General features: G+C 40.6%; 7 protein-coding genes across 18 annotated transcripts; 5 read left to right on the top strand and 2 right to left on the bottom strand.

Annotated features, from left to right (window-relative positions):
• Positions 1–474: 474 nt before the first annotated feature.
• On the top strand, positions 475–6,669 carry LOC143362640 (patched domain-containing protein 3). The gene is given in 13 exon segments (XM_076802991.1): positions 475–807; positions 810–880; positions 2,823–3,069; positions 3,228–3,298; positions 3,370–3,585; positions 3,693–4,276; positions 4,562–5,185; positions 5,269–5,396; positions 5,471–5,632; positions 5,699–5,969; positions 6,052–6,173; positions 6,245–6,410; positions 6,486–6,669. Coding segments are annotated over 13 exon segments (3,006 nt in total). The 5' UTR covers positions 475–489; the 3' UTR covers positions 6,512–6,669.
• LOC143362645 (uncharacterized) lies at positions 6,524–7,553 on the bottom strand. Its single transcript, XM_076802998.1, has 3 exons — positions 7,356–7,553; positions 7,200–7,281; positions 6,524–7,008 (listed from the first exon to the last, which is right to left on the bottom strand). Exons 1-3 carry the CDS (start codon positions 7,536–7,538, stop codon positions 6,677–6,679), a joined length of 597 nt encoding a protein of 198 aa, XP_076659113.1. The 5' UTR covers positions 7,539–7,553; the 3' UTR covers positions 6,524–6,676.
• Positions 7,554–7,570: 17 nt separating this feature from the next.
• Mettl3 (methyltransferase like 3) lies at positions 7,571–9,893 on the top strand. The gene is made up of 5 exons (XM_076802992.1): positions 7,571–7,699; positions 7,906–8,067; positions 8,148–8,346; positions 8,417–8,923; positions 9,004–9,893. The coding sequence occupies exons 1-5, from the start codon at positions 7,627–7,629 to the stop codon at positions 9,806–9,808; spliced, it is 1,746 nt and encodes a 581-aa protein (XP_076659107.1). The 5' UTR covers positions 7,571–7,626; the 3' UTR covers positions 9,809–9,893.
• Positions 9,894–9,922: 29 nt separating this feature from the next.
• Positions 9,923–12,370, bottom strand: LOC143362643 (rho guanine nucleotide exchange factor 3). Of its 2 annotated transcripts, none has more exons than XM_076802994.1 (5): positions 12,230–12,348; positions 11,764–12,000; positions 11,332–11,695; positions 10,828–11,256; positions 9,923–10,760 (listed from the first exon to the last, which is right to left on the bottom strand). In XM_076802994.1, exons 2-5 carry the CDS (start codon positions 11,961–11,963, stop codon positions 10,350–10,352), a joined length of 1,404 nt encoding a protein of 467 aa, XP_076659109.1. In that variant the 5' UTR covers positions 11,964–12,000; positions 12,230–12,348; the 3' UTR covers positions 9,923–10,349. The 2 variants fall into 2 exon arrangements, with proteins under 2 accessions (XP_076659109.1, XP_076659108.1); XM_076802993.1 differs by having other exon boundaries at positions 9,926–10,760; positions 11,764–12,008; positions 12,230–12,370.
• An 8-nt stretch (positions 12,371–12,378) lies between these two features.
• Positions 12,379–14,612, top strand: LOC143362644 (RNA exonuclease 4). 2 transcript variants are annotated; one of them, XM_076802997.1, is made up of 3 exons: positions 12,409–12,512; positions 13,104–13,171; positions 13,254–14,612. In XM_076802997.1, the coding sequence occupies exons 2-3, from the start codon at positions 13,164–13,166 to the stop codon at positions 14,083–14,085; spliced, it is 840 nt and encodes a 279-aa protein (XP_076659112.1). In that variant the 5' UTR covers positions 12,409–12,512; positions 13,104–13,163; the 3' UTR covers positions 14,086–14,612. The 2 variants fall into 2 exon arrangements, with proteins under 2 accessions (XP_076659111.1, XP_076659112.1); XM_076802996.1 differs by lacking the exon at positions 13,104–13,171 and having other exon boundaries at positions 12,379–12,512.
• A 953-nt stretch (positions 14,613–15,565) lies between these two features.
• On the top strand, positions 15,566–18,658 carry LOC143362680 (senecionine N-oxygenase). The gene is made up of 8 exons (XM_076803052.1): positions 15,566–15,800; positions 16,417–16,633; positions 16,920–17,058; positions 17,147–17,408; positions 17,480–17,583; positions 17,644–17,731; positions 17,925–18,088; positions 18,170–18,658. The coding sequence occupies exons 2-8, from the start codon at positions 16,440–16,442 to the stop codon at positions 18,476–18,478; spliced, it is 1,260 nt and encodes a 419-aa protein (XP_076659167.1). The 5' UTR covers positions 15,566–15,800; positions 16,417–16,439; the 3' UTR covers positions 18,479–18,658.
• A 168-nt stretch (positions 18,659–18,826) lies between these two features.
• On the top strand, positions 18,827–25,288 carry LOC143362697 (membrane-associated guanylate kinase, WW and PDZ domain-containing protein 1). 10 transcript variants are annotated; one of them, XR_013083685.1, is made up of 12 exons: positions 18,832–19,020; positions 20,113–20,194; positions 20,266–20,491; positions 20,667–21,070; positions 21,145–21,333; positions 21,390–22,530; positions 22,598–22,733; positions 23,026–23,568; positions 23,762–23,932; positions 24,020–24,154; positions 24,424–24,547; positions 24,808–25,288. XR_013083685.1 is itself a non-coding variant. In XM_076803078.1 (11 exons), exons 2-11 carry the CDS (start codon positions 20,146–20,148, stop codon positions 24,213–24,215), a joined length of 2,997 nt encoding a protein of 998 aa, XP_076659193.1. In that variant the 5' UTR covers positions 18,831–19,020; positions 20,113–20,145; the 3' UTR covers positions 24,216–25,288. The 10 variants fall into 10 exon arrangements, 8 of the variants coding, with proteins under 8 accessions (XP_076659189.1, XP_076659193.1, XP_076659187.1 ...); XR_013083684.1 differs by having other exon boundaries at positions 18,831–19,020; positions 24,020–24,547; XM_076803078.1 differs by having other exon boundaries at positions 18,831–19,020; positions 24,213–25,288.
• Positions 25,289–27,319: the final 2,031 nt, after the last annotated feature.

Here is a 27,319-nt window from a genome sequence, read left to right as displayed (position 1 = left end):
GGATCGAACATTTCCGATCGATCGGAGGATACAAGTTTGATCCGCCTCTTTCTCTCGATGCACGGCAGAGTGTTACCATGCTAGAATTATGCTAATCGTGCCGCATAAATGAAACTGCTTTATTTGTAACATGAGATAAGCGCTGAAAGCAAACGCTTACACTCGCAACAGCGTCTGGTGCCATTTTCAGTCGAAACGCGTCGAATTCGCTAAAAACTTTACACGATCCCGGCCACAAGTCTTGTAACTTTGCAATACAATGTAACTTCCAATTTCGATTGGATGCAAACGCTTCTAACAAATTTAATTAGTATCCCAACGGTAATCAAATTTGACTGGCTTTCCCGGTAGCGCTATAGAGCGCCCTAAAAATGTCAAGAGAATCTAAGATAACACAGTAAAGAAAACAAAAATCCAAGAGCATCAGCCGGTCGCGTTTATCGTGTGCATCGCTGTTGTGACCTCGAAAATTCTATTTTCATAGGTAAAATGGAGTCGGGAGAGGCTCGTGGAGGGTCCACGGAGATCACGGGGATCACGGGGCCCGCTGACCCCGCGGGAGGAGACAATAGGAGGGGTGGGATCTCCTCCTCGTCCTCCGGTGGCATCAGCATTGCGGCCCTGCAGACGAACCTCCGGAGCGAACGTTATATAATTGTAGCAGATTACTTCCACCGTTGGTCACATGCATGCTGCCGCACTCCGGCCGTGTGCTTGCTATCGCTGTCAGTGGACATTTGGCCGCGGAACGACCTGAGCGTCGCACGGCTATGGAAATCGAACGAGCGAACACGCCGGGCGGCGCCTGGCCCTCTCTGTGGACGCGGCTCAAGAACATCCTCCTGGACTTCCACATGAACTCGGATCGCATATTCTACCGGTGAGTGAGTCTGCAGGACCTGTCGCGGCCGTCGAGGAATCCCGGATCCTTCGAGCGCCGAATCTCTGCCGTGTCTGTATTCGCGATAAGAGGATTGCAACGAAACGGACAGTAGGATCAGACTCGCAGGATGTTCGCCGGAAGACAGTCCGAGGAAGGACGACCAGGACTTTTCACTGAAGATTCCTACTGACGACCTTCCTCGTTCGTCCTTCCCGTGCAAAAGAAGCCCCGTGGCCTCGGATCGATTCTTCTCGATGGCGCGATCGTTACCCGACGCATCGGCAGGAAAAAATAGATCGGATGTCGGCGAATTAAATGCGATAGCGTTGTTCCGAACAACGCCGATGAAAGCCTGGTGTCTCGGCTTTCTGCATTGTCACCGGAACGATCGCGTCGAATAATAAGCTCCCTCGAACGAATTGGCATTGAAATATACGTCCGTTCATGGTAATTTCATACGTGGACGTTAATTGCCGGGAACAACCGGCTGCGACGGAGCCGTGTTTTCGCGGCGATTGTGCGCCGCTCGAACAAAAGGATTCTCCTCTTCTCCGTTGATCATCTTTGAATGAACTCGGACCCGTTGGTATAACCGTTGCATTTCACGTTTCAACGTTCGAGGACCAGTGATGTCGTGGCTCGCCGCTTTCGCTGCGAGTTTTTCGTCGTAGAAGCAGTTTCGCCGTCGAAACGGATCAATCGGGAACTTCAATTTGGTTCGCGTTCGGTCATCTGAAACTTAATTAACGGTAGAGTTACCGGAAAGAACAGGCGACTGTAATTTCTTCGAAAGACGCGTATAATTTGCTTCTTGCGAGACTCCTATCGGTTGTAAAACAGTAATTCACACGAGTCGTGCTTAAGAACAGGCATCTGCATCATTTCAAGAATTTGGAACGTGTCGCTTGAACGGTTATATAACTTTTTAATAAGGTGTAGTTAAATAGAGGACTGTCAAACTTTTTCGAGGACCGTAAAGAGATAATTTCTACAAGAAGACGTTTTAAAAAAGTTCCCTTTCTTAAAGATAACTGTTTCGTTTAATGCCTGGCTGACTGGATTCAATAGTTTTGGGGAAGTATCTGCTTTTGGAAAATTATTTCTCCGGGAAACAGAGTGCTGGGCGAGTCTGTTTGAGCGAAAGACAAGTAGTTGAAGAGTAGACCGTAGATCTGTGCGCGAAACAGGCGACAGGTCATCGTTTAAAAGCGAAGGGTTATCCGCGCCGATAATCGGTCAAATTACTCTGTCCATTGATCCATCACCACGTGCCTCGGTGTCCAATCGACAATCAGCACTGGGTCGAATCTCGTTGAACGTAATAACATTAGCATCGTTCGCTTTTCGTGGGCTCGAGCCTCGCGTCACTTTAATCCACTTAAGGTGAGATCATCGGTGGCCCTCTTAATTAGCCGAATCAACCGTGCTTCTTTCGTTCCACGAATTATGACTGGTCCATATAACGATGTCGACGGTATAGGCGCCGTTCCTCCTCTCGGGGCGATTTCTTATTATTTCATTCACGGGTCGTTGGCCTTTCTATCTGCCAATTAAATTCGACGAATTTCTGTCAACTCGACCTGACCCCCGTCGATTGAAAACAATTTTCTTCTCTGTTCCCGGTGGACCCGTTCGTCTTGTTACTTTGAAAATTCCATCGACGGACTGCACGATTCGATTGGTTCGTCTTTTGCAAGACATTATGCTAAGCAATCGTCTCCTCTTCCTGCTCGCGTAGACCTCTCAACGCTTAGACAGCGTTATTTAACGGAACGATCAGCGCTTCTCGAGCCACTGCGACTATCGTTTCATAAACGTCGATGCACATCTTTCGCGTTCTTTTCCAACGTTGAAAAGATCGAACATGCTACCGATCTAGCGCGGTACGCAACGCTAGAACCGTTGAATAAATATTACAAAAGTCTGTTCTACCCCTCAGCATCGGGCTGAGTATAGGGAAGAAGCCGTGGCTATGGCTGCTGGTGTCCTTCTGCGTGAACTGCGTCTACGCGCCGGGGATGCTGCTTTGGCGGGAGGAGATCGACGACGTTGAACTGTTCGTCGCCGAGGACTCCATCATCCGCAAGGACGCCAAGTGGGTGAGATCGCATTTCCGGGACGATTTCCGATACGAGAGCATCATCGTGACCGCCCCCAACGTCTTGGAGCCGGAGGTGCTGCGTTCGGTACATAGGCGATCATGAATTATACTAATCTGCGAAGGTTCTTCTCCAGTTTCACGCATGATAGTCGAGGCACGATCGGCCACAGAGGCAACAGAGTATTTGGCAGAGTATCACGCTCCTCGGGATCAATGATCGAGACTGTGCTCTCTTCTTCGCAGATCAATGAAATCGAGCAGTCCGTGAAGGGGGTGACGGCGAACAATCACTCCTGGGAGGACGTGTGCGCTGGGTGAGACTCGAACGAATGTTATAAATCCCCGTAACAGTCTACCAGAGCAAACAGAATGCGTTTCGTTGCAGGTATCTCACCTGGTTCGACAAGAACGACACCACGGATATCTTCAAGGAGTTCGAATTCACCGACGACATGCTCTCCGAGCTGAACAGCACGGTGTTACAGGACGGCTGCATATACCAGTCCATCGTACAACTATGGGAGACCGGTTTGCGCAAGGATGTTCGAACAATGACGAAGAAGGAGATTCTGGGGGATGTGAATAAGGCATTGAAGCGCAAGTGAGTCCCTGCCGTTTACCGTTTCAGTCGAAATGACTGAGTTATCGGTCAGTGCAATCGGTCAACTCCGATAACGTAGCGTGTTAAAATTGGAAGATTCCTTTCAGGAAATACAGTAACCTGCTGCTAGATATCGGTCCCTTGCTCGCGGGTTTGTCTTACGATAAGAAAGGCCGAATTCTAGGCGCGAAAGCGACCATACTGAATTGGTTACTGAAGAAAACAGACACGGACGCGGAAGAGTGGGAGCTGGAGTTCATAAACACCGTTCTACACCCTTCTACGAACGTGACCCTGCCACCGGGGATGGAGATTTACGCGATCGCCTCGCGAAGTTACATAGACACCCTGCACCAGATACTGAACAGCAATATGACAGTACTGTGCTGCGGGATATCCCTGATCGCGGTTTACGTGATGGCAATGATCGGTAAATGTAACGCGGTGGAGCAACGAATTTATTTGTCAGTAATGGGAGTCTCTGTGATTGGCCAGGCAATTGTATCCTCATACGGGTTGTGCTACTACTTGGGATACTCGTACGGGCCGATACATTCCATTCTACCGTTTCTGTTGCTCGGTATAGGCGTCGATAACATGTTCGTGATCATGCAGGGCCTGAACAACCTGTCGGAAACCGACCAGGCACTTGAGCTTCCGGTCCGATTCGCCAAAGCGATGCAACAGTCGGGTAAGCAGGACTCGATTGCTCCAACAGAACTTTGGTTCGTCGAGCTTTGCACTGACAACAGAACGTACCGAACTGATACACGCCGATTTTGATGAAATTTTGGGAAAAGGAAATCAGTTTCCCCTCTACACATATGGTTCCAACCCCCCACGTTGAGTGTATCACTTCGGTATGCTCCCTTGAGATTTTGACAATGGAGAGAAAGTGGTTAAGGTCCATTATCAAATTGCCAGTGCAAGCAGTTGTCTCCCGGATCAAGTAATCGATTCCCAACTTCCGTTGAAGGTATGTCCGTCACAGTGACTTCGTTCACGAACGTGATTGCGTTCGCTTTCGGCGTGACCACGGTGATGCCGTGTCTGAGATCGTTCTATGCATTCGCCACGTTGGGCATCTTCTTCTTGTACGTCTACGAGATGACCTTCTTCATGAGCTGTTTGGTCTACGACGAGAAGAGGCTAGAGGCTCGAAGGGACGGTTGCTTCTGTCGTCCCAGGTTAAACTGGAAGCCGAACGAGTGCAGCCAGAGGAACACTCAACAGATCCTCTTCGAGAACTACATTGGTCCGTGGGTCGTCAAGAACTCAGTGAGAACGATCATACTGTTGATCACTGGTGGCCTCCTCTGCATCAACACCTGGGCCATCTTCCAGCTGGAGCAGAACTTTGATCCCCTTTGGTACTTAAATCAGGACTCCTATCCCATCAAGTTTAACAACAAATTGAAGGAATACTTTCCCAAGTATGGGAACCGCGCTGGCATTTATATGACTGGTGTGGACTATTACGAGGACCGTGACTCCCTCTTCAGATTGGTAGAAGGCCTGAAAGCAAATCGGTTCATTAATAACAACACTCTGGATCCATGGTTCATTGCCTATGAGAAATGGCTCAATGCTACTGGCAAAGGTAGTAAATGTATTAAATCTGCAGTCTGTTAATTAGTTTTAACTAACAATTGTTCGAGGATTAATGGTCGTTGATGATTCTAGGTGATATTGAGAGTAGCGAAGAGTATTATAATGTCCTTACCGAATACTTACTTCTGACCAAGGAGGGTCAAGCATACATCAAGGACATCAAGTTCAGTAATCTACCAGTTGGAGAATATAATATAACGGTACTTACGAGCAAATAACTATTAGAGAATTAGTTGTCTTCTTTTTAAAAATGTAGTCTTTGTTCTTTCTCTAGACGTCGCAAATACCGATACAACACGTACTCATCAAAACAACCACCGAACAAATAGCAGCAATGCAATCTATCAGAGAAACTGTAAAAGAAACTAATTTCTCTCAGGGGTATGACTATATTGCCATATTTTCACCCGAGTATGTCTCTTGGATGGCGAACAAGGTAATGGAACTCTCGGTTGAAACAGTTTCTCGTTCACAGTCATTGAATTGGTAATTTTTCTTGTAGGTGATAGGGGAAGAATTAATTAGGAACTTGTGTCTCGAGATAGTGACCATTGGGGTTGTGATAGTAGTGTTCCTTAGAGACATCAAGGCATCCTTTTGGGTTCTTTGCTGTGTCTTCTTCACGCTCATTGATTTATTAGGTTCTATGTACTTTTTAAATTTGACCGTCGAAATGTCATCGAGCATTATGATTTTATTGTGCGCGGGACTGGCTGTTGATTATGCAGCTCACATCGGTCTGGAATTTATCCGAACGAAGGGTAGCAAAAAAGGTATACATTAGAACAATATGTTTGACTAATTTGAGAAGAAGTAAATTTTAATATTACTGTGTGTGTTTGATGATATTTATAGAACGTGCAATTGCAACCCTTTCTATAATCGGACCAGCTGTGTTCAATGGAGGTTTGAGTACATTCTTAGCATTCGTTTTACTGGGTTCCAGTGAAGCTTACATATTTAGTACTTTCTTTAAGGTAACACTAAAATATTTTATTCATTAGCTATTGCTCTTCAATTAAATACACAACAATTTCTATTGTTTCAGTTATTTACATGTGTAGTGATGTTTGGTCTGTTTCATGGACTATTGTTCTTACCAGTAATTTTAAGCTTATTAGGTCCTGAAGAAAGAATAATTGAAATAAAAAAGGAGAGTGTTACTCGAGAACACAATGGTTATTGTACGGTTCCTTTATCTCAAAATAAGAAAGGTGACAATCATTGTAATGTACTTACAGAATGTGTGTATGTACACATAGGATACTCTAACCATCTCCTCTTTTCAGAATCAGAGAATAGAACGGCCAAATAAAATTTGACAGTGTCTAAAGACTGCATAGATAAGTATTTTGATTACGAGATCCTAGTATATGAATTGCATTTACAAGACCAACGCGTACATACTGTAAGACAGTAGTTTGTATATTCTTTTATATAAAACAAATACAAGAATACCCTTTTACATATCTTCTAGCAATTATTTTTTCTGTCTAGATCTGACTTCTGTCCACCCATCTGCCACCTGCATATCTTCAGATGCTTCTTCTTCATCTTCTGAACTATCACTTTCAATTACAGAGGAATTTTGTGTCCTTCTCACAGGTTCACCATTAACAAGCCACGATTGAAGCGGTGGTAACTTTTCAAGCTCTGCCACTGCCATAGTTTCATTATTCTGACAACAGTAATGGAAAAACCTTAAAAGCTCCCCTGCAACTTGCATAGCACTGTCATCTTGCAGTTCAGTATTAAAGTGCTCGTCCATATAATCTTCCAATTCATTAGCAATTTCACTGCTGTTTAAGTTCTCTAATAAAAAAAGTGAGAGAAAATTAATCAAAGAATCATTTCAGAAAACATGCCTTATACATTAATATTAACGATACTTCATAGACTAATTTATTGTCAACATAAGGAATATTTTAGTCAGGAAAACAAATTTTTCCTTACTATGATTTTTGAAAGCTAACCTATAAAAATAAGAATTTGTAATAACTAACCATTCATATATATTACTTCTGTTATGTAAGGGCAAAAGTCTATCGCGTCTTCTTTTGTACCCATTCCGTGTTCAACTGCCATCTAATAAAAAATATTAGATAAGAAGATGTAACACACTTTGTTTTTATAACCTCAAAAAAATCACGCCGTCTCACCTTCAACGCAGTCCAATTACTAAAAATTCGTTGTGTAACGGTAAGAAAGAATTCCTTTGTGTTTGACATTTCTCTGTCATTCACCATAAACTGTTCAACACAATTGTCAACATTAATAACAACAGTAAAACTTGTAACACTTGACTTCTCAGCGCACGAAACGTCTGCCATCAACTCAATCATGTGTTTCTTGCTCTTTCAGCTAAAGCTAGGTATAACGTTAATGCATAGTTAGGTTAGTGTCTGAATTGCATAGTCGTTACGGAATTGTATGCGTGTGTTTGCAGCGGAAACGTATGCATTTATAAGCATCTTAGACAGATTACTTTCATTGGTGTCGCAAGGTGTGAAATTATATTATTTTCCTTGCTAAAAAATGTCCAATTATTTTTCTGCTAGCTTTTTCTTTAATTTTTCTATCAATATTCGATCGCTACAGTGAAAGACTCATACACCACTGCTACGGGTTAACAATATTTTTTTAAATTAAAATTTTGCAATTTTTTAATGTACATTTGTTTACAATATCTGTTTATAACGTGTTTTCAAGACATGTCAGACGCCTTTGAGGAAATTCAAGCCATTAAAATCAAGAGGAACAGCCTAAGAGAGAAACTACAGAAGAGGAAACGCGAGAGACATGAATTATTTACTCTTACTTCAGCTACACCAGTATCATCCACCTTGACAAATGAATCATCACACACCAATGGTAAAATAATCTTTTTAATACTACTGAACACATTTGCTGTTATGGATTTGGTAGTATTACCTCGGATTGTATTCTTGTAGATTCGACTGGACATGTACAACGAACAGATCACAGTGAATACGAGAGAGACGTTTTGTGCATTCTGCACGAATCATTGCCCAATTTGCCTATTACATCCGCCGAATTGATAGACCAGCTTCGTAAGAATCTAAATGCAGATGTGTCCTCGACAGATATCCATAAAATTTTGGAGAAACTGGCAGCTCAAGATATTGTTAAGTTAGTAAGTTTCTGCATCAGCTTGTACTTTCATTTCAAGAGCATCGAAATTAACGAAATACTCTCTCAGGATCAAAGAGGTAACAGAGAACGAGGTTTTTGGATACACAGTGTTATCCGTGACAGAATCCCAATCGTCTTATCAGTCTCAATCCGATGATACAGAGAATCCGGAGAGTGCAGAAACGTCTGCGTCCGAATTAAATGATTACGGGCCTGCAGAAAAGCAATCGAAACTGGACAAAAAGAATACAGAGGATATAATGTCCCTGATTTCAATGCCCACGATTAGGGAGAAGGAAAACAAAAAGGTTGGAGAGCAAATTTTAGATTTATTATCAAAGCAAACGTCTAAGGAGAAATCATTAGCTGAACGGTTTCGATCCCAAGGAGGAGCTCAGGTCATGGAATTCTGTCCTCATGGTACAAGAGTAGATTGCGTTAAGTTAAACGGTGGCCCAGGATTTGCAGAGAAATGCAAAAAGCTTCACTTCAAAAAGATCATTCAAAGTCACACAGATGAATCGTTAGGTGACTGCAGTTTCCTCAATACCTGTTTTCACATGGACACATGCAAGTATGCATTTCTTAAATACTTATAGAAATCGAAAACCTTTGTTAGTTTAAACGAAGTTATTACAATTCTACATTTTCCAGGTACGTTCACTATGAAGTAGATGGACCAACAACTCAACCGAAAGAACCAAACGATACAGATAACGCGAGCAGCACGACAGTAAACAAAGTTTTAACGTTAGATAGTAAAAACGGTGGTAGCGTTGCTTGTCCAACTACCAGTGGGTCCCTAGACAGCGAATTGACCCTTTATCCGCCACAATGGATACAGTGTGATTTACGTTACCTCGATATGACCGTGCTCGGTAAATTTGCTGTGATAATGGCTGACCCGCCGTGGGATATTCACATGGAGTTACCATATGGTACTATGTCGGACGACGAAATGAGGCAGCTAGGTATACCCGCCCTTCAAGACGAGGGTCTTCTATTTCTATGGGTAACAGGAAGAGCGATGGAACTTGGTAGAGAGTGTTTGCAGTTATGGGGGTACGAAAGAGTGGACGAAATAATTTGGGTAAAAACGAATCAATTGCAAAGGATAATAAGAACAGGCAGAACAGGACACTGGTTGAATCATGGTAAAGAGCACTGTCTGGTTGGAATGAAAGGAAATCCAAGAATTAATAGAGGACTTGATAGCGACGTTATCGTAGCCGAAGTTCGAGCTACCAGCCACAAGCCTGATGAGATTTATGGAATTATTGAACGTATGAGCCCGGGGACGAAAAAAATTGAATTATTCGGACGACCACATAATGTTCAACCTAATTGGATAACGCTGGGTAATCAAGTGGACGGTGTTCATTTGATCGACCCACAACTGATAAAAGCTTTCAAAAAGCGTTATCCAGATGGAAACTCGATGAAACCTACGAAATCATAACAAGTATTTAAAAATATTGTAAAGTAAGGGATCTGTTACTCGATGACAACATTACGGAAATAAAATTGTTTTTCATAAAATTTAATACGAATTTTTCGACTTTTACTTTTGTACCCTAGTGTGAGACATTTCGAAGAAAACAATTTCGTTGTTAAATACATGTGTACATAGATATATACAATATATAGACTGCCTTTGAAATAATTATTATATAATCGCACACTAGATATAATTACAGTACATAAATCGTTTTTGCAGACTTAAAAATATTTTTGTACATATTCATTTTACTTTATGCTTTTACAAGCATGCATATCAATTTCTATATTCGTTACTTTCACGTTAGCACATTAACCATTATTTGATTATAATCTGTGCTTTAAAACAATAGTACATACTATCCATGTGTTATGATAAATATACATATTCTTGAAATTTTTCCGAAAGTGGAATGTATCTCCGATAAAAACTCGTAATTGAGTGAAGTACACGAGTATAAAAAGTAATCTGAATGAGCAGAAGATCTATGATACTTATGATACTAAGTAAAACCAATACTGTCACGTTTTGGTCTCAAAAAGTTTCTCTTTAACGTGAGAAAATTATTTTCACTTATCTTAGTTAATGTAGACCTGGCAGATTGATTTTTTTTCACTGGAGTTAAAGTTTGCCGATTTTCTTTTTCATTAGTATCAATATTGCTTTCTACTAAATCGATTTTAAGTTTGCAAACTTTGTTCAGTGAATCAATCCAATGTTTTTTTCCATGCTCGTCCTCGGTTGTGAATATGTGATCACCAATTTTGATTTGACAATTTGTAAGCGACTCGTTTCTACTCGTATAGATTTGTTCTTTGAGCACAACGGGAGAAGATAAATTGTACCTTTTATTTACAGGTCTCGACCTCCGAGCTATTGCAAGACCCGTGTCAAAGAGGAAACACTGAAATTTCTACGAAAACAATGAAAAATTTATTCGATTCTTATAAAGCAAGGTAATTTGTTTAAATTGTTCTTACCATGCCACGCGCATCTTTAAGTGGGCCCTCGGTGATAAGTTCTGTTGCATTTTCAATACACTTGGAAGGATCATATTCTAATTTCACATGAATCTTTGATTGAGCCAACTTGCATTCTGCTTCACCCATGATCCTATCGATATCGTTTAATAATTTGGATAACATATTGTACGCCTCTTCTAAAGATGTTTGATCCGAATGAGATGCTGGAGTATGTCTCAATATTTCTTTAACCAGTAAAGGGTATTTAACAATCCTTGATCGTGCTACATCTATGTATGTCCACAAATCATTAGAATGAGGTGACTCCAAACGTTTTTTCAGAAAAGATTGAAAACGTTTGTTTGTCAGTCTTTTCTCATCCAATAAATGCTTGGCCCATATTTGTGTTCTGCATCTTTCCAGATAAGGTTCTGTTAAAGTAGAAGTCTAAACAAAATTATAGAATTACTGATTCTATACATTCAATGATTAATTATAGTATCATCCGTAAAAACAACTAACCCAATTTAATATTGTAGAACCAATAGTGTCTGTACACCCATACTGATCTCTTAATTCAATCAGTTCGTCTCTCAGTTTAGTATGTATTTTAATGAGGTCTGTCACACCTCCGAAAAGCGTAAGCAATTCCTCGGAATTAAAAATACCAGTAGGTAACAGTGGTTCATAGTAAAAATCTTTGAGAACAGATAGGTCTCCAATGAGCACATTTTCTCCGCAATACAGTTCATAAATTGCTTCTTGTCTTTTTATCTCTTTTCTACTTAGAGCACAATTCTGCCTATCTTTAGTGCTTATCTTTGAAACATCCAGTACCCAACTTCGAAGTGTCAGACTATTAGTGTTCTCAATATTCTTTTTATTTCTGGTAGGAATATAAAAAGAAGTATTTTTAAGTGTAAGTGGTATTTAAAAACAATGTTCTTTTCTTACTTTCTTTTTAGCGTTGCTGTTTCAGGTTCATTATCCACAAAGGATAAATCTGTTGCACTCGGTTGTATCGTGAAGGACGTATGAAGAATATTTGATTGTTTATTGCTTAAGGTAGACGAGGAGAAAATACTGCTTGCCACTTCGGTAATTCTTCTTCTCTTTTTCTTCTTTCCTAAGTCGGATTCTATGGATATATCCATCGAACTGATACTGATGGCATCACTTTTTGGACGTTTTCTGGATCGCTAATACATATGTATTACCATAATTGCAACATTAGCGAACAGAGGATAGAAGCAAGACAAAAATCACAGCAACTTTCTAACTTAAAATAAACTTGAAATGTGGAACGTTTCATACAGAATATCGTAGAAAGCTGATGAAAAGTGAGAACGTGAAATGCCGGCGAGAATAACGGTACAGGTTAACCTAGTTTAAATATTGTTGACAGTACGTAAAAACTTACCAGCCAGAATTTTTTCCGTGGCTCCGGGAAACTGTCTTTGATTGTATTGTTGCTATCATCGTCCATGACTCTTTATGTTATGGAACATTTATAAACAAACGATTCTGACTCAATCATTCATATTCGAATGATGGCAACCGTTGACGACGCTGAGAGAACCGATTCACCGATTCTATTTTGGCACACATGAACTGTAGAATATATTTGCTCATCGCTATAACAGCTGTACCATGATAGCTTTTTTCATTTTCGGATGTTTAATTGCGATGGTATTGTTCATAAGGTAAGAAAATGATCGTAACACTTATTCAATTGTACACAGAAGCGTTATTTCATTGAACTTCTTAAAACCGTTGCGTTTCAACTCACATAACCCCTAGATAAATTTGTCGTAGATTCCACGGTACTATATTTTCAAGTGACAATATTGCTTTTCGACGCTAATACGAAAATTATTTACGCAATTTTACATTTTATTCAAAGATTGTTTTGGAAAACGGTATTGTCAAAGCTGAGTGGAAATGGAAGTTGCGTGGTGCACGCTTCCATCGTCCATCACTTTGTGTGCAAATTATTATGTTCGGATGTTTGGATTTGAAATGTTTTTATTCGGTACATTGTTTATCTCGTTTATGAGTACAATCATGAACGAATGCCAGAAGGATTACAGTTAGAAATCCTAATTATCTAAAAAAATTATCTAATTATTAAAACTGATAGAATTTGAATTTCACATCAAAGTTTCGAATTTGTGCCACAGAGGACTCTAAGAGTACATACTTTCTGTTTGTGTCGCCATGCTTATGTTGGCATATACCTAACCAACTTCAATTAATCAGAATTGAAGTAAACATTTATCGAGCTTATATTTCAGATTTGATAAAAATCGGACGTTCGTTTGAAAGATTTCTGTTCGTATATGTACACGTGAGAAATGAATAGGTTAGCTTTACGAAATGGTTACGACACGGTCCGTAAGATGTTGACGTTAATCGTTTCTTTTCACGGGTATTTTCAATTTTAGGCACGACGAGAACAAGGAGAAGGATTGTCGGTCGAAAAAACTAGCGACCAAACGAACAATGGACGAAAAAAATAAAAAAAATTCTTCTTGTATCACACCGCATACGGAACGGAGTGCTCCGGGTCGCAATTGGGAGTTATTTAAAAATATAGCTGCCAACTCGTCGCCCCCGGAGATAGACACTTCCGGCAAAGAAAATGTTGAGAAAAAGTCGATTTCCTGCTGTCGAAAGCCCAAGAAAATATATACGTTCAAACCGAAGCTGGATACTACGCTACAATTGATTGGAGAGACGGAAGAGATGAAGAAACTGAAAAAGAAACTGACAAAGCTTGTAGCAATGGATTGTGAGATGGTAGGCATCGGAGATGGCACAGAGAGTATGCTGGCTAGAGTCTCAATTGTAAATAGTCATAACTATTGCATTTATGACAAATATGTTAAGCCCAGAGAACCTGTTAAAGACTACAGAACAAAAGTGAGCGGTATCCGCCCACACAATCTTCAGAATGGCGAAGAGTTTCAGATTATTCAGAAAGAAGTAGCAGAGATTTTAAGAGGACGTATTCTAATCGGACACGCTTTGAAATATGATCTAGATGTGTTGTATCTGTCCCATCCAAGAAGACATTTGAGGGACACTTCCAAGTTCAAAATCTTCAAACAATTATCCGATGGAAAAACACCTAGCTTAAAGAAACTCGCCTTTGAACTGTTAGGTAGAGAAATACAAACTGGAGAACACAGCTCGGTGGAGGATGCGCGAGCTGCAATGCAACTGTATTTACTATATAAGAATAAATGGGAGTCCGAGTTCTATTCCAGACGATAGTTAGAAATGATTCTTCTGTTTAAAAAATAGAATACTCTTCCGTTCATCTCCCTAAATTGCACATACACAATGAAGTTTCACATGTCTGATAAGAACTAATCTTGAACACTATTTTTGTTCAATACAGATTATGGAACACACATAAATGCATAGAATTCCTTCAGCTTAGAATGTTGGCATATTTTATCAGGGATTGAGTGTATCAAAAGATGTTTTTACAAATGTAATTTGGTATAAAAGTAACATTTCTTTGATAGGCTCAGTCCCACGTGAGATAGTGCAACATTGTGAGATAAAGGGATCACTGGGCGTTTACATTAATTACATAAGATTAAATCAGACTAATTTGTCGCTATTTCTTAAGATTATATTTATACCAAGGACCAATTCTCGATCACTTACATTTATGGGTAGTGACTAAAGATATATGAACTATATTTTAGACACACTGGCCCAAAACACAAATGTTGTAAGAGTGTAAAGAATTTTGTTAACAATTAAAAAAATATATTTCTTTTTCATACTGATCTTTGTTGGTTGTACTTTAATTTTCACGGTTTCGATTATCAAGTAAAATTCCATCGTTCTCTTCATAAAAAGAAATGATTAAAAGAACTTAGCCTCTTAGTTTGCGACCTAACAGCGAAAAAACGGAAAATTATAAGGTTGCTTTTGTTGGCCGTAAGCGTTGGATATTTATGACAATGTGATCTGTTGCGAGAACACGAGCTACGTAGGGGGTACATGGGTTTACAGGGTAGAGGCTCGAGTGGATCAATATGGTTTAACTATACACGCTGACATACATAAAAGTTTGAGGCGAAGTTTTCTGTAAACAAGCGTGAAGTTGAGTCAACTGTGCTTTCCTCTATTTATAGCCGACGGAATTGTTTATAGAATAGATTAACCGATGCAAGTGATAGGGCGTCTCGTTTGTCTCATTACAGAGTTACTCGACGGATGCTACTACTGAACTTTCTGAACTCTGCCATTCCAACCGGTACCCTCGCATTTGCTTTTCAAGATCATCCACCCTGTACCGTGTAAATAAACTATTCCGCAGTTTCTACACAATATAAAAATAAACAAAGGAACCAAAGTTAGAGAATAGACGAAAAATTTTAATAGAAGACAATTTTACGGCTATTATTATGAAACTTCCCAAGCTTCTGCGGACAAAACCGCGACAGCCGCTGTTATCATTTATTATCATTCTCTTCTACAAACATTTTCTATCGTCACAAGCCGTAGAAAATTTTTCAAATCCCGTGCAACATTAAAGGCCGAGATTTAAACGAAACATATGTATTGCCTCCAGCTGCGCTGATCCCGTGTGAACGTTACGACTATTCCATGAAGATATCCGGACGATTATATCATAATCGTCGGTTGCCTAAAATTAGCATCGACAAGGTTTTCTGGCAGCAATTAAAAATTCATTAACCAGTCGGTGGTTTACTCAGCCTCCAAAGACGGCGGGAGGTCGTTCATTGCCGCTGCTTCCTGAAACAAGTCCGTGTAGACTTTCCATATCTGTGTATCGTAAACAGACAGCATACACGTCGGCCTTGTTATCAGTAACAGCCTCCTTTCGAACGATACACTTCGACTTTTCACGCACACTGATTATTTCACGATCGGTCATTCGGTATTTCTTCTCCGACTGTGATACATCGACCACGGACGTTTTCGCACGCGTTCCCCTCATATTTCTCGTGAGTAGCATACAATCCTTGTTAACTGTCATTCTCCACGCTTCCTCGTTCATTAACACCTACACCTCAGCTACCAAGACAAAAGGCAAAATCAAGGCAATTTATTAAAAAAAAAAAAATAAAATAAAAACGGACGTTCCGATCGACTTCGTTCAACTTGCAAGTACATTTGTGATAAAGGACACAATTACCGTGCCTGCATTAACTATTCTTATTTTTTAAAAAAGAGATATATACCCGCCTCGATAACAGAGCGAAAGCGATTGGTATTCGCCATCAGGATAGTTAAGCAACAAGGAAAGTGCGTCGCAGGGGGAAAAAAGAAAAAAAAAAGAGGAAACGTTCGAGACTTTCGATCGTTGCACCTTTCCCACTCGGAACCTGAACGCGTGTAACTATATGTTTTCGCAGTAAATTAGGGGAATAGTATCTGGGGCCTTGTCTCCTCTACTCGAGTTTATTTTCACGATTCCGTCTCCGAATGTGATAATGTGATAACGCGACGAATGAGCGTGATTTGTCGTTTTTAAGTAGATAATTGCCTCGTGCGTAAGACCCGAGTAGGCGATTAGAACGGCGAAAGGAAGGATAATCCTCTTTGTTCCCGAACCAACAGGTTTCGTCGAACCGTAAGCGAACATGAAGATCGCGGTGATCGGTGCTGGATCCGCTGGTCTGGCGGCTCTGCGACATTGCACTTCCGGTACGTTCGACTGCGAGGTGGTTTGTTACGAGAAAACGGAACAGGTCGGAGGAACGTGGGTCTACAGGGACGAAACAGGCCTGGACAAGTACGGCTTGCCGATACACACCAGCATGTACAACAACTTGAGGTGAATCGAAATGATTTTCGACTCTGGTCGTTCGTTCGAATTTTCGAAATTAGTTTACCGTTTTTCTGGGAAGTTACCGCAAAAATTGAACAATTAACGATCTCGATACGAGAAAGGTTGCACGCGCAAAGGGACAACAAGTCCGCGCCGGATATGTATCGTCTTCCGCGGGGCTTCGGGAACGGAAATACAGCAGGAAATGAGATTTTTTACGAACCGATCGAAGGTGAACGGGAAACTCTTCTTTGCCTGACTATTAACCGGCGAAATCGTTTGCGCTGCACAGAACGAATCTACCGAAGGAAGTGATGGGATACCCGGATTACCCGACCCCCGACGTCCCCGAAAGTTACTTGACCCGCACGCAAATACTGGACTTCCTCAACTCCTACTGCGATCATTTCAAGCTTCGCCGGTATATTCGGGTACCGTACGACTTCTCTCCGTTGTGGCGTGTCTCCGAGTTTTTATACCGAGAGAGGAGTTCTTTTCTTTTCTTTTTCTCTTCTCCAGTTTCTGCACAACGTGGAATTACTGGAGCCGTCGAACGGGGACCGGAAGTGGTCGATCAAGGCGAAGGATCTACAGAAGAATATCGTGACGAACGAGTCCTTCGACGCCGTTATGGTATGCAACGGCCACTACTTCGAGCCCAGTGTTCCGAAGTTGAAAGGCCACGACCTTTTCCAAGGTCGACAGTTGCACAGCCACGACTACAGGACTCCAGAGATATTCACCGATAAAACCGTCCTCGTTATTGGCGCCGGTCCTTCCGGTAATACGATCATTGAAACCCAAGAAATTGGAACATCTTCTTTCTAATCTTCTTCTGTTCGAAAACCACAGGCATGGACTTAGCGTTGGACATATCGAAGAAAGCGACCCGGGTCATTTTGAGTCATCACTTGAAGGACCCGATAGGTACCGTGTTCCCCGAGAATGTTATCCAGGTAACGAAACCCGCCTTTGACTGTTCTCGTGCATTAATCAACTGATCTTCAAATCTGTAGAAACCGGACGTGAAAGAGCTCATTGAAAATACTGTGATCTTCGCGGATGGTTCCAGAGAGCCTCTGGACGCAGTTTTCTATTGTACAGGTAACTTTTGTCGATGCAGATGTCCTCCTGTATAACGCGGTAATTAAGAATTTATCCCTTGAAAGTTAAGATCTCAGATAACGTTTTTATCGAATTTGCGGTATCGCGTTGCTGAAGTGCCATGTTGTACCTGTACTTGACCGATAACTCGATCGGCCACGCTCGAGATAATGATTCTAATCTTTGATCGTAGGATACAAGTACAGTTTTCCTTTTATGAGCGAGAAGTGTGGAGTACGCGTGGATCATAACATGGTCACTCCGCTTTGGAAGCAAGTTGTGTCCACCGAGAACACGTCTCTTGCTCTGATCGGTCTCCCGTTTTACGTGTGTGCCTTCAATATGTTCGATTTACAGGTGAGATTTAAGACAATTCACGTTAACGAGCATGGTAACGGTTGCGCGAGCGATTGTACTGATCGACACGTTGATCGGTAGGTTCGATTTGTCCTGAAATTCTGGAACGGACAGAGAGACTTCCCCTCGAAAGCAGACATGTTGCGCGAAGAGAAGGAGGAATTGGAGAAAAAATTGAAAAAGGGTCTCGAGAAGAGGCATTTCCACATGCTGGGACACGACCAGGGCGATTATTACGATGATCTCGCAAGAACCGCGGGAGTAACACCCTTGCCACCTGTTCTCACGAAGCTGCACAATGAGAGCAGCATGCAATTCTTGGACAACCTGGCGCATTACAGGGAGAGCAGATATAAGATCATCGACGATTATAATTTCATTCAGCTATGAAGCTGCCATCAAGTGCCAATCGTCTAACGACTGTCTAAAGTTGAACGGAGAGTTCGTCGCGTTTTTTAATAACTTACACTGCGTCGTGAAACCGATCTTTCATACGAATTTATCTGTTTTTTGTACTGAAGAATAATGCAGACAATAAAATACACAATATTTTTGTTAAGGTTATTCAAATTCATGATATATGCAAATTTTATTTCACATGATTTTCGAGAGCGCACCGATAAAAATCGCGGTGCTATTCTCAAGGATCGAATTCAAATTCAAATATGGCGCCAGAAGCCTAGCGCGCGCTGCATCCACGAGACGGCGCGCGCACGCGTACATCGGTTAAATGCCTAAGCCGCGATGCGGTTCAGTGTCGTGTGTGATGTAGCTGTGCGACGGTCGTTGTTACGTTTCACTCCGCAATCATTTCGAAAATGATTAGTATTTCGATGATCCTAAAGTGATTCAGTGGCGAACTATTCCAGCCCGTTTCCGCGGCTGAGCCAGGATGATCGAGTCAAAAGAGAATCTTGTCGATCGTGATCACCGTAAGTGGATTCCCTTCGAAAGAGAACCGTCTACGGATTATACATTTTCCTAGTCTATACTGTACCATGATTTCCCACTTCGCGAATTTTCATGCTAATCTCAATCTCGTTCTACTCGCGTGAGCGAGAAAGACGGAGAGATGGAGAAGCAGGGAACGAGAGAGTGTGTGTGTGTAAGAGAGAGAGAGAGAGAGAAAGGGAAGAAAGGAAGGAGAGAAAGATAATCTACGAGTAACGTTTCTTCGGGGTATGCATGCGGAAAAACGTTAGAATCGCGTCTCGGAACGAAAAAACGTTATTTACGTTCCCGGGAGACTCGACGGCACGTTACTTTCCTAGATAGAAAGTTGCATTCAATGATGCACGATATGTGGGCTACGCACAGTCTCTCTCTCGGGTGAATGCATTCGTAAGAATGCATTCACGTCCGCCGTGTGTCGTGTTCCTCTCCTGCTTTATGTAATTTCACCACGGACACCTGTCTGTCCGCTTCCCTGGAGTATCGTGCGTCCCCGCCGTGCTCCGTTCGCTGTCAACGTTTCCGTTCTTGCCCTTATCTGTCAGACGTTTCGACGCTCGGATGGTCCTTTTAACTGTACGGCTCAAAAATTTCTTTCCAACTACTTTTTTCTCTTCTTTCAGTCTTATCCCCCTTCGAAAGAATTTTTCTCGAAAATTTGAAAAGCGTCGAAAGTAAAAGAGACCACTCTATCGAACACGCGGACAAAACTGTTTTTTTTTTTTCGGAGTACTCTAATAACGCGACTTACCCCGACCGCGTAACTAATCCCGAAACAACGTGAAACATGTTTGGAAACGTTGCATAAATGGTGTCACAACGGGTGAAATACTATCTGTAATCCTGATACGGTGTATCGTTACCGCTAACAGTATTTCATGACCGTTATGAGTCTTTGTTATTCACGGGGATGATTCGATAATTGTCTGCAATGTAGTCGTAAATTTTTCTATAAAAATCCACTTGCCAAACATTCTAAGAATAAAACGTACACTACTATTATTATAATAACAACTATAGATTTTTTTTTTGTATATTTGTCTCAATGCTGTATTACCGTTGTTATTATTCAGTAGGGTATTAAGGTGGACCTCGAGAATTGTAAAATGGCTACAAAAACTGAAGATACAACGTCCATTGATAATACCAATGATGGTAAAACAATTTTGTAGTTTGCTCTTTGGTTACCGCTTTCATTGCTTCTTACGATCTATGTGCAATTGCAGGAGAGAGCATGGATAAGGAGGTATTAGCTATCAGTGGAACCGATGAGACTGGTCATCGTATGCCACCTACGTATTTGTACAGTTCAAGTTCAGAACCGAATACAGGGATACCGAATCAAGAGCAGAGCAACAGAAGCCGTAATCAAGCAACGGAAGACCAGTTAGGACCATTGCCACCAAATTGGGAAAAGGCTTACACCGACACGGGAGAAGTATATTTTATAGAGTACGTGGCACGATGCATTCAAATAGTTTGATGATTCATATTGTAGCCAAGGCTGGTTATTGTATTGGCACAAATTGGCCAATTGGTGTTACAATTTTCAAACAATCAGCAATCCTAGTAACAATATGATTTACCAATCATATACGATTAATTAATATACTTGTGCATATTACAGCCACAACACAGGTACTTCACATTGGCTGGACCCGCGGCTATCCAAATTTCAAAAAAGATCTTTGGAGGAATGTTTGGATGACGAATTACCATACGGTTGGGAGAAAATAGATGACACGCTGTATGGGACATACTTCATTGATCATGTAAATCGTCGAACCCAGTATGAAAATCCAGTATTGCAAGCGAAAAGGGCTCAGCAAAGTTTAGGGGAAAGAAAGAGTCCCAATTTCACTAGGAATCCTGACAAACTGAAGGGTCAGAAGATAAGAACAACGTTGATAAAGAGTTCAAGGGGGCTAGGGTTTACCATTGTCGGCGGGGACGATTCGGTAGAGGAATTTTTACAAATAAAAAGCGTTGTACCGAATGGGCCTGCGTGGTTGGATGGAAAATTGCAAACTGGTAATTTCTGAAACCATATTAGAGACTACATTCAACAATACGAATCGATAAACCGTGAACAATGCTAATTGCAGGGGACGTTTTGGTATACGTTAACGACACGTGCGTTTTGGGATTCACTCATAACGAAATGGTGAACGTTTTTAAGTCAATTGGTAGCGGCGAGACAGTCACGCTGGAGGTGTGTCGGGGTTATCCGTTGCCATTCGATCCGAACGACCCTAACACAGAAGTCGTAACCACAATCGCTGTTAACGCGCCAGGTAAAGATCATATTTTCTGCATGCATCCGTTCGAAGAATAAATTCTATCGCTTCAGATATTTTGACAGAAGATCCCAGGATGTACATGGATCTGGATCCCACCTTGCAAAGCAACGGTCGTTTCAATTTCCTGGACTCCACGTTCTTGCCAGTGCATAGTCTCCAAAACGGTGAGAACCTCGCCACCACCTCTGTCAACTCGATGCCAGACCTCTGCATCTCGGACAAGATCAACACGATTAAACGACCGAGCAGCACCGACATTCTTCTGTCGGAGAGCAACGACATGAACGATTGCAAGGATTCGCCGTTGTCTTCCAAGCCTGAATTTCTTAGTATCGCGATCGTGAAGGGGACCATGGGGTTCGGATTCACAATAGCGGATTCTGCGCACGGTCAAAAAGTGAAGAAGATCTTGGACCGGCAGCGTTGCAAGAATCTGATGGAGGGTGACATTCTGGTTAACATAAATGAAATCAATGTGCGAAACATGTGCCACTCCGAGGTGGTGCAGGTGCTGAAAGATTGTCCTCGCAACGAGGAAGCGTTGATACATGTACAAAGAACAACGTCAAAGTCGAACGAGAAGAAGGAGAAGAACTCGCAAGACTTTTTTCGTAGTAAAACACCGACCGCTGATATCTACAGCACTCAAACGAAGACTGTTGTACCGAGTCGACCGAAGACACCGCTGATAGACACTAGAAATCGCCCTAAGTCGCCAACGAATGCAATTAGACCGAATTGGAGCGAGCAAAGCGAAAACGAGCTAAACCCGTTAGATAACCGATACAAGTACGGCGAATATACTCACGGCATGTACTACACTGACCCGTACAAGGCCAATATAACGAACTTGTCCGATAATTTCGCTACGATGACTAATCTCGACGACGATTCGGTGCGAAACACCGCGAAAAGAGATTGGGTCACGAACGACAAATTGAACATAAACAACGATGTGTATTCCATCGACATACCTCATCACGATAACATGCTGAAACAAAACGGATGCTTGCATTCGGACTACTATAAGGAGCTGTACACGACGCAGTCCCATTCGCAGTACAGCGAGCAAGATTACAATGTATACTCTATCGGACAGGAGCAGAATGTTGACACTGGGGAGATATGGGATAAGCGTAAGGAAACCACGAGTTTCGAACACGAGCAACCACATTCCAGTTCTATACCACGGTAAGCGTAAATTTCATTCATAGATTTCCGTGTAAGTTCCGTTGAATTAACGTCAGTTCGATTTTAGATATACCCAGTACACCAACGAACTAGTGTGTCCTATTGTGCCTGACATAGAATGGATAGAAACGTTGGTGACATTAGTCAGACAGGATACAGGCTTCGGATTTAGAATAGTTGGTGGCACCGAGGAAGGATCTCAAGTGAGAACATAAATTGCTAACATATACAGAGTGTCTTAGCTAAGCGAAATCGCCCAAATATCTGCTTCTTCATATTAGAATAGGTGCACAGTAAAGTAGGTAATCAATCGAAAGAATTTAGCCAGCTTATCAAAATTATTAAAAGAGGAAGAAATTTAGTAAGACAGATATTTAGTACAGGTGTGCGACATTATCAAGCTCTCGCACAGCTATAATATTTAGGTGATCCTTTTTAACCGAGACATCCTGTACAATCGATGAAAATTGAGGGTATTGATAATCGAACTGTTAGCAGGTCTCCGTCGGACACATTGTACCTGGCGGTGCAGCCGATTTGGACAACAGACTGAACACGGGCGACCTGATCATGTCAGTCGACGATGAGAGTGTTTTGAACTCGTCGCACCACCACGTTGTCCAGTTGATGATCGCTGCAGCTCAAAATGGCAGGGTTACTTTAGGAATACGACGTAGAATTAACACCCAGGAACATCTTCCGGAGAATCTACAGGCTCCGTATAGTAGACAAATGAATCATCAGTATCCTTACGACGTGACGGTCACTCGAATGGAAAACGAAGGTTTCGGCTTCGTGATCATTTCCTCGGTGAACAAAGCTGGCTCGACTATCGGTAGGATAATTGAAGGTTCGCCCGCGGAAAGATGCGGCCGGTTGAACGTCGGAGATCATATTCTTGCCGTTAATCACGTGGATATCACGAACGTCTGCCACAAGGATATCGTAAACTTAATCAAGGACTCCGGTTATTCTGTTACTTTGACGATCGGTTACCCTCTCGACGACTGTTGCAGCAATACGTCTCTGTCTCAAAAGGTACTGCTCACTAATTACACGAGTGGTTTTGATTAAGTGTACAGGGTTGTTCGAGAGTAGGAATACATCAATTCTCCACATAAAAATTGTTTCTATCATAAATTCCGGGGAGGATGTTGTACGAGTACTCTTTGAACAAAATATTTAACTGTGTATTTCGAACATCCTGTGTATATAATATAAATTATCGCAGGATGAACCAACATGCGACGGAGACGGAGGCCAATATCACGCGGTCGAATTAACACGTGGAACCCGAGGATTTGGTTTCAGTATTCGCGGCGGACGTGAATTTCAAAATATGCCACTGTTTGTGTTGCAAATTGCTGAGAACGGTCCCGCGTCTATTGATAATCGATTGAGAGTAAGAGACGAGCTATTAATAAAATAGGATGCGTGTCAGTGAAGCGATAGCTGTTACGAGGATCTGTATTGCATTCTCACATTTCAGGTCGGAGACCAAATAATCGAGATAAATGGAATTAACACGAAAAACATGACTCACACGGAGGCAATCGAAATTATACGAAACGGTGGGCCATCCGTTCGACTTTTGGTTCGACGTGGTTGTCAGATGCCTTCAGTGGTAGGTGCTCTTCCACACCTCTACGATATGAATATATGAGATTAACCATTTTTTTTAGTAACACACCGCCATTAATCCTTGCAAGTGACGATTACTAATGCTAACGTTGCCTCCGTATAACTTTTACCCCCCGAATAATTTCTTTTTTCGACTCGATGCTTCTGAGTTTAACCATTAGGTATTCGCGTAGTACGAAAGAAATGAAACAATTTTTAAAGACAATACCAGAGAAAGGAAAGAATGATTTGCAAGAGGTTGTTTTATTGCAGCGAGTGTTAGATTAATACTGTTACGCAGTACTAAGAGAATCGGTACAGAACTGTCTGGTGCAAAAAGGGAAACAATGTGTTATATTGTATAATATTTTATGGAGTTGGTTATACATATATGTAGGTATGTAGTAAGATTCAATACTTTCTTTTTTTTTTATATACAACACATGGGAATCAAGTGTTTATTACATGTATTCACATGTCGTTCAAGCTTTCTAATATTTGATACGTATTATTATTATTTTATATGAGCTTCGAATTCTATATGTATTACAGTTTAGTAACATAACCGAGGACATGGTTGTTGATTCTCAATGAAACACTATACTGATAGTATTAATATTAATTTATAGTAAGAGATCATCTTTTACGAACTTTCAGTTGAAGGAAGGAATGCGTGAATATCATTTTCCTTGCAGCTGCGATTGTGACTCGTAAAATGCCCGATTTATAGGGACGATACTTGCTCACTCTAACCAAGATTGGACTGGTGCTAACTCTGTATTTAAACAAATCTAATTACCGAGAGAGGACGAGAAATATTAATTCATCCTAACACGTGTGATAGCTTGAGAGTATTGTGCCTTGCGCGTGTTCCAAATATTTAATAACAAAACGAAAATTTACTAAGTAAAACGCTTGAGCTTCTGAAGCGATCGTAAAACGTTTATTGAATTTATATTCATTGTAGAGTAATCTCACAATCGACCAATTAAGTATTCGACCGATTGATGAGGGCACCCCGCGCAGGCATTTATTCAAATTACCCGAGATGGGTGTGCACCCCAAAAAACGTCAGAAAGTCCGACTTTTCGTTTTCTTAAACTGCTGTTCATCCAAAAATCGATATTTATGATAAGGGTTTTTTACCGTTAAAGCGATACGACACTTTTCGGTCCTGACTATATTGTTAATCCGATAAGGTAATATACTTCGTAAGTGTAAATGTTAGCTTCCGAGAAGAGAGTCTTGAGAATTTTCCGTTTTCTTTTTTTTTTTTCGTTTTTACTGCGTATTGGGTGATTATTGCATTTTTAAGGTACGACTTTATACTAGAATCGATTGTACAAGACTATATACAATTAGAAAGACATGTGAAACGTGAATCTCAGTGGAGTATGATCTATTTGGATCCGCAAATAGCGTTGATACTCGCGTAAAGCATGGAAAGCTATTTTAGTATTTATATAGGAAGATAATCGTGCACTGATATAACTTCTTAAATAAGAGAAATTGTAGACTGGAAAGATGTTAACTACATTTGACATTCTCAGAATCTCTTTTTGGTTAATTGTATACACTTGAACTATTTGACTTGTAACATTATTGTGGCCTTGATCATCGATTCATGCATTTTTCTTAGCACGAATATTATACTGATCTTGTAGAGTTTAACGGATTACCATTCGACCGTTGTGTTGTCTTAAAGCGTGTGCAGCTTTTGAAAAAAGAACAGAATGAAAAGAAAATATTGTCGATACTGTTTTTGTTCTTAAGTATTTATTATAACTATACGAAATAAGTACGTCTAGCAATAATTAAATTAAGTGCTGATACAACCAAAGAAGCAGATGCACTTAGAGGTGCAGAGGATCAAGGCGATGGCGAACTGCATTTACTGTTTAAAAAAAATTTCTTTTGAAACGTTCTCATTCTGACGATTACTACAGAAGTTTATGAGTTCAAGTTCTCGTGAACAAGCTCAAAGAGACTGAAACTCCATAAAATTGTATTGTCTTCGTAAAACGTTGCAATACGTTATGAATAAAATGAAGCTGTATTCGATTAGAATCTCGTTTCACATAATTACTAAAGATTATGTAAAGAAAAATTATGCAATTCTTTCTAAACTTCTCATATGCAATAAGTGCATAAAGTTCCAAAGTCTACTGATTACCCGGTAATGTATGTAATAATCAGATCGGACAAAAAGTTTTCTTGTCAAAACAACCTCTTCCTGTCTTTTTGCGACACTTAGGCACGTTAACTATGTAAAAACTAATAAATCTATTTTTTTACTAGTAAGTTCATAACGAAACAAGTAAGAACGAATTAAGCTATATTTTTAAACCTAATTCATGTAAAGAAACAAAAAAAAAATCGGAGCATTTATGAGCGTGAAAATTGTCGCTGTTCATTGTTTGTTTACATAAGCAATTTTTCCGCTGTCGTGTATAAACGATAAGCAGCGGTAATTGCATTTACAGACGGATCATACTTTTTCCTACATCGTAATTATTCTGTTTATTTTTTATATATATACACCATTTGTATATTATGTAGGATATTATAAACAAGTTCAAAATAATTGTAAATATATATATATACATATATATATAATTATTTATATATATATATGTATAAATTTCTAAAAAGTTATACAATATTATTATTGATAATTATAAGCTTCATGAATGAAGACATAATTTTTCAATAGAAATGTATTAACAACTGTAACCTTTACATTAAATGAACTCCATGTCTTCTGTACTTATATTGCGATATTGTCTCTTGCCAAGATGCATTCACGAACTGTTTAATATTGTATATGCACGTTATTTTCATTGATTATAACTTCGTTACAACTACACGAATAAATTTAAGAGATCGATATTGTTACAAATAAAAATTCTACGTTTAATTAAAGTTAAGTCCTGTTCAATAGATATTAATCGGAACAATGTACATAAGACGTAATTTCAATACGTTGAACAATTCATTTACTCGAACTTTTGAATTAGGGGCCACTGATTACGAGATATTTTTTTTGTAAAAGAATGAAGTCAAAGAAAAATTTGAAGCGTTGTCTTTATTGTACAAGCCCTAAGGAAGATTTGTGTATTTTTCTTTACGAAATGCAATCTCTTTAATGCATCGATGATTCGAGCGACTC

This window comes from Halictus rubicundus, chromosome 17, assembly GCF_050948215.1.
Source record: "Halictus rubicundus isolate RS-2024b chromosome 17, iyHalRubi1_principal, whole genome shotgun sequence".
In the NCBI taxonomy this organism is placed as follows: domain Eukaryota; kingdom Metazoa; phylum Arthropoda; class Insecta; order Hymenoptera; family Halictidae; genus Halictus; species Halictus rubicundus.
This window is presented reverse-complemented; position numbering and strand designations above follow the sequence as displayed.